Consider the following 12191-nt stretch of genomic DNA (forward strand, 5'->3'; position numbering starts at 1 on the left):
CATACTCAGACGAGATGATTTTGAGAAGTGGTTTGGCAATTCAGGTGAATTTTGTCAAAATGCTTTTAATACTAAGAATGAGAGATATCTTTCCAATTGTTTCAGAGGCATTTTCCCTCATAATACGCTTATTGCCTTGTATATAGTTTTAGTGGTTAGTTCGAAGATTTAATTTTAATCATTATCTTTATTTAATGCGAAAAATTCCAATACTACACTCAGAGATTGAACAAGTCTGTCAGTTATCAATATTGTTGAACTTGAGAGTCATCAGATGTTACTGATTTTGAAGAATGCGTAAATATTTCCTCATTTGAGACAGTAAGGTAAATTAGTGTCCCTGTAGTATCTGAATTTTGTATCTGAATAGTATTTGTCCCTGAAAGTATCTTACATTAAGAATAATGACCCCATCAACAAATTTTCATCCTTGATTTAGCATCCGTCCTAACTTTTCACCCGTGGCAAATATTTCAGTTTATCTTACCATCATCTGAACCATGATAAGCAGCTCTTCTTATTCCAAAGCCATTGTTTTCTTCAAGTGTCTTTCATTTGTTTTTATTCGCTATACATAATACAACGCTATACATATACAAAATACATATCAAAGATGCGGGACAAGATCTACAAATTTAAAAGGATTTGCTTTTTTTAAATTCGTCATTGCAGAGTGGTATTTATCATTCTGAGGCTGTATTTTAATTTAATTTTCTTTTCATACGTTAATCATGCACTTATATGTTATTCCAGAACAGAACGTAATTCTACACTAATTTAAAGACTTAATTTGTATTATTTTTAACATTACATATGGAAACTGCATTTAATAAATTATGCCTTGAATTATAATAATGTATTATGGATTGAATTAATAATGTATTGTGGCTTTAATTATTTCTAACATTTTTGAACCTGAAAAATATTCATACTTTTTCTAAATGAAGTTTTATCGCAATCTTTCCTTAAAAAAAATATATATATAATCGTTCGCCTTTGTAGTCACGGCTTTTCTGTACGTATCAAAGAGTTGAGTCACAAGCTACCAACCATGACCGAGGCCAGGAGGACAATTCATTTACTCCTGCACCTCTCAACATTCTTCTTAATTTGCGTAAAGCATAATAATTAGTAACTAAAATAATTTTATAATGATAATTTTTATGTTCATAGGTTTTAGTACTCTCTGCTTTCACTATGAATTATCAAAATTAAAATTCACGAATAACTCATGTAATATCGCAGAATCATTGGCAAATGGTGACATCAGTATGCAAGATTAGTGCCCAAATCTTTGTTGCAATTAGTTTAACAATTATATTAAGTGAAGATGCTATTCAGCACTAAGCAAATTGATTTCGCCTTTATTTTGAATAATTTCATACAAAATCATTACCACCAGTTTATCACTGGTCCAAAACTTTCTTTCAGAATCATTACATATGAACATATAAAACGAGTGAAACAACTGAAGAAAATCATATATTTAATATTCTGCTTCAGAGTTTCATTCATTGCTGAATTTTTTTCGCTGAAATATTTTATGATTCAGAGTTTATTAACAAGCAGTGCCTTGCATTGGATCGTTTGATCTGGTAACCACGTGGTACACTCTGAGCATTTTCTTGAGCAAAAGACCAAACTCTTCCATATCCACCGCCGTATCATCAGGCATGCCATTTATAGGAGTTGAGACTATTTTATAAGCGTTGATATCGGGTACGTAAACATGAATTTCATCACTGCCGCCCTAGAAATGTGAAATTAAAACATTAATTTCTATGCAAAAATTAAAAGTGACATATCACACCTGTTTTTAAGAAATGTCCATATTTTTTATATTATTATATTAAATTACATTCTTAAATATCGTAATATTAAACTATGTGGCATGTTAATGGCTTAAGAAACTAACCTATTTCTCAATATAATATTTTCTTAAACCAGCCTCCAAAACATCAAAAGTATGGTAGTAATTGGCCTCAAAAATTAACTAACTACTAATTTGCAAATTATATATATTTTTACGAAAAATAATGAACCAAAGGTACTAATTATGCTAATTAGTGCTTTTGGTTCATTATTAAGAATAATGAATATTCAGTATACAAATACTGCCATGTTACTCAGCTTTTCTGCTAATTAGCCAGGAATAATAATATAGCATTAATAACTGTATAATATAAAGGCTATAATTCCGTGTAAGAATACAGAACATTATACTGATCAAAAAAGTACAAGAGAATAGCGACCAAATTTTAACGTTTTTAAAAACTAAATCCATTCTCTCTTACCAGTGTATTCCCCTTACATATTCTGAAAGTTACTATCATGTTTGGAAAGCTTTCTAGAAATCTCTTAAATGAAGAATGTTTAGCATACTTTGTTATTCGGTCTGATTGTGCTATATGCAGTAAATACATTCGTGTGCAAAATTAAGATAATTTGCAAGTTATATATATTTTTACGAAAAATAATGAACCAAAGGTACTAATTATGCTAATTAGTACCTTTGGTTCATTATCAAGAATAATGAATATTCAGTATAGAAATATGCATTATGCAAATATTCAGAATCGAATACGTAAGCGTACATGTGTGTGCCTGTGGAGCTGTGATTATGGTGGGGATGTAAGCGCCCGAAGGGGTTTGAGACAATATGTGTGCTCATAGCTCCTTCACGATATTCGCCGTGTTTCTCGAAAGAGTTGGGCAAACATTATTAAGATATCGGGTAAAATGAGTAGCCACGAATGCATGGAAGATGGAATGAGATGCAGAATTGTCGATAGATTGGGGAAAAACCAGTCACAATTATAGGTGGCTCACAAATCTGAATGCAACGACCAGTATCGTCTGCATTTTGCTGAAACAGTTTCAGGATATGTGTTCCATATCAAGGAGGCGTGGACAAGGTCGATCAAGATCCATAACACGATGAATAAGGATAGTTATTTGGGCACTTTTAGCGCTGTGACGTAGGACTGCTACAGCTTCACAGCTCTTACTGATTCGTATTCTGCTACTGGAACCCTAGTAGTGCCCAAAGGTTTCTGGAGATAGGGTTGTATGCCAGATGACCACTACTATTTGCGTCCTGAACACTACAGCACAGAAGAGAACGCGTTTAACATGATGCAGACAGCATGCGCTTAGGACCAAACTTCGGTGGAGCACCGGGCTTTACAGATGAATCGAGATTCAGCCTGAACACGAATTCTCGGCATAGTTGTATCCGAAGAGAGCCTGGAACACGATACCATCCGTCTCGTATCAGGAATAAGGATCATTACGGTGGTAGAGGTGTAATGGTTTGGACAGGCATTATGCGTCCTATTTGCTATGAGGTACAGAGAGAAGATCTTCTAGCCATAGTTTAGATTCTCAGGGAAGCTGTTGGTCCTGGGTTTCTGTTAAAAGATGACAAATCTCATACGCATTGGGCTCAGATGGTCGACGATTAGATGGAAAAAGGAGATATTCGCCGTATGGATTGGACAGTCAAATCTACCGACAACTGTAGAGCATGTCTAGCACGCTCTTTGGATGGTAATTTCCCCTCCGAGAACCATCTCGGAGTTGAAAACTGCCTTGCTATAGGAGTGGGTTCGACTGTTTCAGGGATTCCTTAGCTGCCTCCTGTCCAGTACGCTGTCACGCTGCGCGACCTGTCTGGCTGTGAGAAGGGATCATACCAAAGATCTGACTCAATTTCAGTTCGAATCGCAACGTGGATTTTGGATATCTCTACTCTGAGCTTTACTGCCAATCATGCTTACCTAAAATGACTTTTGAATGGTACATGCTCTATTGAAAATATAAAAGCATATCAAATTTCATTGAAGACTGTCCAATAGTTTTCCAGAAATTTGGCATAATGTACAAATTCTCTTAATATTGCACACGAGTGTTATTTTATATATAATGTTTTCCTTTTGTTTAAATTTAAACGCTTTGTAGTGAATATGCTTCTGAATTATCTTTTATAAATATGAATAAAAAATAGATAAAAGTAGATAGAAAATAATAAATCATTTGGCTTACCGGATTCTCGCTTACGAAAACAGCATTTACGTCAATACCTCCCAATGCATATCTGTTTGCATGCAGTTCTGTCAACATTTTGCAGATAGATACAGAAATTTTCAAGAGATGGCGAGGTCTAAGGCCTGGCACGGTTCTTAAATATTGCAGAAGAGAAATGTAACCATGAGGAGGCTTAAAGGCACGAGAGTCAAGTTGATCTCTTAGCATCACACGCTTGGTTTTGTCTGAAACTAAAAATTAAATAGGGAATTTATTTATTTTTACAACCGAATTCAGTCATGGTGTTTCAAAATGCCACATGAAAATCAGTGGAAATAACTCCGAAAAGAAAAAAAAAATTATTACTAATAGTAAAACAGTAATAATAATAATAGTAATTATATAAATTTAAAAAAACTGTCTCTAATGCATTTTTTTAAAAATTATTGTTGTGTTATTTTATTAAAGCAAAAATATGCAGAATGAAAATAATAAAAATGTTGTTTTATTTCTTTATTTATTGTTTTATTTATCAATAAATAAATTATTGTAGCTAATGCCAAGAAAACCAATTAATATATACTTTCATTTCATTGTACTACTCTCATTTTCCTATTTATTTAAAATACATTGATGTTATTCAAAGGATTTTATTTGTTGCAGAGGGGAAGGATTTTCATATAGGATCACTATTATCTTTACAGCGTACACTATGAGGTATCTTTATATACATAGAAGATCTGCACATAAGTTACTTACAAATTATGATTTGCATTATTTGTAAAAAGTGATCGACAACGTCGGAATGAATATAAGATATCATATTTGGTCTTTAAGAAAGAAGGAACAAAACGGACACAAAACGAGGAATAAAGTCCTGTAGGAAAATTAGCATGTCTTTACATTTCAACATACTGATACTGCATGCCTAACTTTGTAGATACATACTCTGTAAGATTATCTAGATCAGCAGTCGCCAACCGGTGGTCCACGGACCACTGGTGGCCAGTGAAAACCTTTTGATGGTCCGCAGAAAAATTGGGATATTATTTATATTTTTATGAAGATTCAGTTCAAAAAATGATGAGTAACAAAACTTATTATGGAATATGTATTAAACTTTTATTTTAATTTCAGCTACATATTTTAGCGAAATTCTTTCTGAATTTAGACACATTTTAGCTACTTTTGCAGGTGTATCTGGCGACACTTGAAAGGGAGAGTTAAGATCCATGGATATGCTGGAAAAATAACTTCTCTGTTACCTTGTTACCTTTAATGGGTGCATTTCACATTAATAAAATAAAAGTTTGCTGATTATTATTGTATAAATTTACTCGTGTTTACCTTTTTTATTAATTCATATTAGTGGTCCGCCAAATATAAAATTATATATGTAGTGGCCCGTTAAGTTCTAAGGGTTGACGACCGCTGATCTAGAAGATACTGTTTGCCATTTCATTTTTCTTGTTTTACCTCGACAAATATGTCTTTTATAATAGTTGATGGAAGAATGAGTTCTGCAGTAACCATTCAAGGCTATTTTTACGCGATTTACCATCCAAAAGGTACGCTGGTTAGTCCATTCGATCTATGCTTTCTAGTTAAGCAGCACAAAAAAGAATATCAGCAGCATCATTCATTATCTTTCAAAGTACAACAAATTTATAACACTATAACAAAAATTCTTGACAGGCGATAGAATAACCTGCTGGAGGTCAATGGAGCCATTCAACCCCTTTGTTTTTAAACAAGCCAGCTTAATTCAAGCTCCTAAACACGCTTTGGCTATGAACTTCGTGAAGGGAGGTCATGATCTGACGGTGACCTTCCTGGTCTGGCCGATCTTGGCGTGCTACCAATTACGTCCTGAAAGCACGCTGTAAAGGTGGTAGGTAGGTAGGTAAGTAGGTAGGTATGGGACGCTCCACCCTCCTGGCAAGCTCGCCCTATGGTTTTTCTAGACCGGGCAGAAGTTGTAAAGATGGTATCACACATTCAAAACATTTCGGACATACAATTCTGTAGAAACATCTTTCTGCTTTGTCACACGATGTGAAACAGCCAATCACGGCGGATCGTTTTGGGGTTGCCATGTAAAGGGGAAACTAGTTCTTCATTACAAATGATGATTGATGACGAGGGGATTCGATACTGATAGCTAGCTTATAGTAGGTTTTTGAAAACGAACAACTTAATTTTTTTTTTTTTTTTTTTTTTTTTGCGAAAGAAAGGAAAAAATCGTCCGTCTCTCTTTCAGTGGTAAAGCAGAAAGAAGAATTGTTTGAAACAGTTGTTCGTCTGAAATAAAATGTATCTGTGATACCAACCTAAGAAGGCAGAAAATCCCTTATAAATTTATTAGTTAGCATGCAAAACAAATCTCACATTAAGAAACAGTTACTGAATAATCTAATAGTTCAAAACACACGAAAATAAAATTGAAGTAATTAAATTATTCAAAATTTTGAATATTTACACTTAATTTAATTGTTTCGAGGAAAGTTTATACAACCGCAAAGAAACTGTTACAATTGATCGCGACCTTTAAACACATAGAAGGTTTAGCAGACAAAGTTAGCTAAGCATTAGATTATCATTGCAAGCGAGATTTATAAGAACAAAAAAACAAAAATCAGAAATTTTGAAATATGAGTCACAGTGCTGTCCATTAAATATAAGAGAAAATTAAAATATAATTATAAATGAAGACTTTCTAGATGATTACACAGTATGATTCTAAAGGTTTATTTTACAGGAAAGTAATTTGTATTTATAAAATTATAAATTTTACCCAGAAAGTTTCTTTCTTTTTTTTTTTTTTGCATAGATACTTACTCGGATTTAAACTAGTTTTCTTGCTGTCATATGCACCTTTTCCATCTTCTGAATTAAGGCCAAATCTTGATAATAATCGCTGTTGGATATGAAGAGATGATATAGTATATATCAGAGGATTGGTAGCCGAATTCAAAGGTAGGACAAAAATGGCAATCCACGAATAAGCTTCTCCTAAGTATAAAACATATTAAAATCTGAGTAAAATTGACTAAACACTATTATAAATATACCTTTAAAAGCGTCTATTTAAAATACCTTTTAAAGCGTTAAATTCTGAATAAATATGATTTTTTATGTTAGTGCTGCATTATTGCAAATTAATTTATAACAATGAAATAGGATACAAAAGGTACATTAAACGATTTCATAAGCCGATTGCAATTACTGGACATTATTAATTTAATATATAAAAATAAATAACTAGAAACCTAAGCCCTGTAAATCAACCATTCACCACTTCAGAGATAGAACAACGATATTAGAACGTTTAAAATTTATTTAAAATTTAAGAATTCATCATTAAAGCAATAATAAATATGAAAACTCATAGATTTATTTTAAAATATTAGAAGTATATTGAAAAAGAATAAGAAGTTTAAAATCCTAACTTATATCTAAAAATAATATGGATATTTTTTTAGATACAAGTTAGAAATTAAAACAAATATTATCTGCACATTCACAAACGTTACGTACATAGTATATATGTTACAGTGACAAATCCTGTTAGCATCAATTAATAATAACCGGTTACTATTAATAATAACAATATTTTTGTGAACGAGATAAATAATGCATAATAATCGCATTCACCGGTAGATATTAATAATTGCCAATGCAATTTGGTCAGTGTGATTAATTATGCATAATAGATTGAAACCCGAAATTCTAACGTAATTTTAACGTCCTGCGGTACGATCTGCATGAAATTACACGCATAACAATTTTATTAATAATGAAATTTGGATCAATGTAGAAAAATATTTAAAAATAATGATTACTGTTATTTACACGATACATTACATTATTTATTACGTGAAACAAATTTCAAACAAATCCTTTTGGCGACAAAACCTGCAAACGAATTATAAGCACAATATTATTAATTTTACAGCAAACAGGAAAAGGCAAACAAATTATGTAACAAAAAGAGTGATTATATTTAAAAAAAAATATTTATTATGGCAGAAAGAACTTCTATGGGATTTGGAATTACAAAAGAATTTTAACGTTTTTTATTTACACAAATTTGAGTTATAATTGCTTTTACAATTACGATATTAAAAGCCTTGATCATCTAAATTAGAATTCTTAGAAGCAAATTATCTTAATCTTATTTCAATATCTAGAATTTCTATGACTTAAAGCCTTCTTGTAAATAAAAAAAAATATTATTTTGTGTAAAAATAATTTAAAATGGCATGTCTGTATATAGTTTTATAAGTTTTGATTTTCCTTAGAAATTATCACAGCTACAGCATTCGAACTATTAGTTTTATCCCTATCTACATCTAGTATTCTTAGTTGCACATTTTTTCTGCTACATTCTCATTTGGAAAGTTTAAAATCAAAAACCTTAACTTTTCTCTTCTTATTTAGTGACTGTTTAGCAAAGCATTAAACTTATTTAATAAGTTGAGGTTTCATCGTGTGCAAAAAAAAAAAAAAAAAAAAAAAAAAAAAAAAAAAAAAAAAGAGACTTCATCGTTTCTCCACAATCTTCCGATTCAATATCAACGAAACCTTTTTGCTTATCCTTTTCCATACTTATTACAGAGGCTGTTCACACATTTTTTTAGACGATGTATATTGTATTCACAAAACTAAATTACATAAAATTCTTGTGTTTTAAATGCTTTATTTGACATCCCTTATTCTGAAATATCTTTCGACACCGCAATTTTCAGGATAATAATGCCTTTTGAAGTGGCAGAAGAGATATTCTATCCCATTCCTCCCGAACAGCTTTCCAGAGTCCTGTTAGGGTTTTGGGACAACGTTTGGATAATGCAGTCTTTAAAAGTCCGAAAGCATAAAAATCCATAGATGACACATCGGGAGATTTAGTGGAGATATCAGTGAAGGGAACAAATACCCTTGCCTTAATACCAGTTTTTTGTTCCATTTCTTTTAGGAAATTTACAGTGGATTTTGATTTGTGACTGCTAGCTTTGTCCTGATGGAGTCTCACAGATTGATGGCACTGTGGGTAAAGCGATAGTATTTCATTCAGAAAAATTGGCGATAAAATATGTTCCTGATAGTATTTGGGGTTAATCTTGACATTTTTGTGCACTCTCTTTATTTTTAACTTTCCATTATAAGAAAAACCAGCAACAATTATGAATCCCTTAGAAAAACTTTCTTTCGATTCTTTGAACCACTAAATTCTTTGAACCATTTAAATTTTTTCTCCCCTTTTATGATAATAAATGGCTCTTTTACTGCTACAATAATTTAAATACATCCATGCTTCATCTATTGTCACAATTGTTTTCCATTTTTCTTTGAATAAGTGTTTCTCATATAGAATTCTGCAGCGTGTCCTGCGTTGAGCAATAAGCTTTGGAAGAAGACGATGCACATTGCATTTTTTCGCTTTCTTAAGATTTAAATCAACGTTTATCATTTTGTTTACAGTGAACACCGAGCATTTTAATGATTTTGCAATTGTTCTTTGAACTGGAGGATTTTCTTTTAACATTAAACAACGTACCTTTGCAATAGTCGAAGATGTCCGTTTTTCCTTGGATACTTGTTTGCAATTTTTGTCCCACTTGAGGCTCCAATTTGACGTTTTTTTTTTTCCCTTTCTCGTTGATGATATTACCTATCGACGCTTTAGATATCACAAAACCATGACTCTCACATTGTTTTTGGATAACGGAGTACGCATATTTCTCTTCGGAAAGAGCATAAATGTAGTCTTCGAACCACTGCTTTGTTAAATTCGCCATTTTGAATAAAAACAAAACTTTCAAGCCACAGACGATCATTTTGACTTTTAAAAACATAGTACAATTGCAATTACTTCTTTTGCAGCAAGCAAAGTTTTATTACTGCTTACCAAAATCGTCTAAAAAATGTGCGAACAGCCTCTGTACATTACAGAATTATATTGTTCTCATTCTGTTGGCCAACATGCTTATTTCTTTTTTGATTAGACCGGCAAGAGTTATTACTTCCAAATTTTTTCTAATTACCAGGTTCCACTTCCATATTGTCAACATTCAATGCACCTATATCTTCATTCCCAGCTGAGATTATTATCTGAAGTTGGACATCACTATTAGACTGATTTCTTAATGCAGCAAGATATTCTTCACTTGCAATTCCCGATAAAATATCGACTGGAAAGTAAGTTCTTAATTCTACTTTATTTTTAAAGTTAAATATATTTCCATATGGTATTGATCTATTCTATAGTGATGTGCTCTATTTTTCGTATACTGAATGGATGCTATTCCTTCTGCCCAATTTTTTTTTATTGCTTGTTTCAAGACAAGTGGATAACGTGTTCTCAATGTCTTGGTTTGCTCTATCAACCATCTTGTGATAAAATACGTCATAGCTTCCCATTAACAAATTTGAGTTTATTCCACATTCCAGAATTTTCTCAAATACATTTATTAGCAAATTCGCGGCTATTGTCACATTGCAAGAAGCATGGCGCTTCAAATGTTGTGAACATTTCCAGCAGATGATAAATAACTTCCTATGCTCGCTTTGTTTTTAACGCTCGTAACATTATAGGTCTTGATAAAACCTATAAATTTAAGTCTTCTTTCCTCTTGTGATTGTATATCAGTGAGATCAACTTGACATCTCAGATTAAATTCTCTGCTTTTAATTAGTTTAATTAACAAGACGTTTCTTGAAACGCTTTGTTTCTTTTCCCAAAGTTCACAAATATTTAAAATATTTAATTATGTTATTACAGTTTCGATTGTAATGTTCTTATACTTTGTCTTAACCTCTTTCATTATTCTGTCTCGTCCTACATGACCAATTGTAATGTTCTTATACTTTGCCTTAACCTCTTTCATTATTCTGTCTCGTCCTACATGACCAATTGCAATACCGACCTCATGAATGTTTTAAAAATTCTCCTCCCTAAAAGTATAATAAATAATTGGGTATTTCTCATTTTTAATTGGAGTAATATGGTTTTCAGCAACACCAAATCTTACAATATTATATCTTGATAGTCTTTGATTATCCTCGGTGATTTGCCAGAAATCTTTCCTTAGCTTCCGTTTACTTTTGCAAACAAATAAGCGAATTACTGTAAATAACTGATGAGATTTTCCTTTGTTTCGATCTGAGCATATCCAAATGACCTCAGAAACGTGACTCCATGACCTATAAATCCTTTCCATTGTACTTACAAATACAGTACAGACGATATGAATTACAAATACAGTATAGATGAATATGAATGCCATTGAATATGAATGCCATTCTACGTATCTGAAGATTATTATGCACACGCTAGTATTTGACAACAAAAGTAAAATCAAATTGATACTACGCAGTACAATGTACAGTGCAGCATCAAAAGGTTTTTTTCCAACTCCCAGTTGATTTTAAGTCATAAAAATTACTTTATACTGCATAGGTATACTCCCATCTAAAGAAATTTCGATTTAGCAAACTGTGGCAATATTTTTTTAGAAGACTGTGAACTACTTGTTACGTAATTCGATCAGGCGATGAAACATTTTTATCTCTTCCAGCTGTCAAGAACAGTTCTGCTCGTCAGAAATTTCAAATTAATGGCTTTATCAAAAGAGATGAATGATGTACACTAAATTTTAGAACCGAAAACATTGCCACATGTTCAGACAAATGCGTTAATCGGCACGGAGATTACGTCAAGAAATAAGGCATGCAACATAGAAGAGACTATATACATGATGGTACGCTGTATTATGCTGAAATAAATTATTGTGTTGTTATGATAATATTTAAAAATTTATATTAGAGGAAAATGTAATATACATACAGAGAGCATAAGTAACACATAAGTGATTTATAGAAAATTTATAGTGGTTCAGTAAGGTACCGGGTGGCCACAATTAAACTGACAGTGCTCACAGTGTTCTGTAGCGCGATCTATTTGCGAGAATGACGCCACATTTTGTAGGAAGATTAAACAAGACGGGGAACGAAGGATTCCGCGAAAAAACAAATTAGTTCCAAAAGTCACCGCTAGGGAAATATTTGGCGTTGTGTAATATTAGAAAATAGAGTGTTAACAAATGCAAATTAATAAGGAATAAAATTACCTTTTATTATGGATATGCCTTATGGAATATGGATAT

General features: G+C 32.2%; 1 protein-coding gene across 1 annotated transcript in view; it reads right to left on the reverse strand.

Moving 5' to 3' along the window:
• Window positions 1-1344: 1344 nt before the first annotated feature.
• Window positions 1345-12191, reverse strand: part of LOC118192344 (uncharacterized) — a 197357-nt gene continuing 186510 nt past the window's right edge. The window contains exons 44-46 of the mRNA XM_035363287.2: window positions 6865-7038; window positions 4045-4277; window positions 1345-1750 (exon numbers count right to left, since the gene is read on the reverse strand). Of these exons, the coding sequence (XP_035219178.2) occupies window positions 1559-1750; window positions 4045-4277; window positions 6865-7038 (599 nt within the window). The 3' untranslated portion in view covers window positions 1345-1558. The remainder of the gene's footprint in view (window positions 1751-4044; window positions 4278-6864; window positions 7039-12191) is intronic.

Source organism: Stegodyphus dumicola, chromosome 10 (assembly GCF_044657685.1).
Source record: "Stegodyphus dumicola isolate Sdum_Otavi_A_Nest chromosome 10, ASM4465768v1".
Lineage (NCBI taxonomy): Eukaryota > Metazoa > Arthropoda > Arachnida > Araneae > Eresidae > Stegodyphus > Stegodyphus dumicola.